Source organism: Octodon degus, unplaced genomic scaffold (genome assembly GCF_000260255.1).
Source record: "Octodon degus isolate 3935 unplaced genomic scaffold, OctDeg1.0 scaffold00074, whole genome shotgun sequence".
In the NCBI taxonomy this organism is placed as follows: domain Eukaryota; kingdom Metazoa; phylum Chordata; class Mammalia; order Rodentia; family Octodontidae; genus Octodon; species Octodon degus.
In genome coordinates, this window is record NW_004524650.1 from 5314436 (window position 1) to 5314659 (window position 224).

The window sequence follows — 224 nt, forward strand, 5'->3', positions numbered from 1 at the left end:
CCCGGGTGTGCTGCTCGGCTCGGGCCGGCAGCGAGGGCCGGGGCTCGGGGACCCCTGCGGCCGCCTGCGCCGGGGAACGGGCAGTGAGAGGGCGCCCGGCCTGCGCCGCGGGCTCGTCACCTGAGCGGCTCAGCACCTCGTACTCGCGGGGCCCGCAGAAAATCGCGGCGAGAGCCGAGAGCTCCTCGTGCAAGGGCTCCGCCATGTCGGCGCCTCCGCTTCCG

At 76.8% G+C, this 224-nt stretch overlaps 1 protein-coding gene across 1 annotated transcript in view; it reads right to left on the reverse strand.

The window, feature by feature from the left end:
• The window catches only part of Rwdd3 (RWD domain containing 3), a 14985-nt gene extending 14761 nt beyond the window's left edge, over window positions 1–224 (reverse strand). The window contains exon 1 of the mRNA XM_004635697.2: window positions 121–224. Within this exon, the coding sequence (XP_004635754.1) occupies window positions 121–205 (85 nt within the window). The 5' untranslated portion in view covers window positions 206–224. The remainder of the gene's footprint in view (window positions 1–120) is intronic.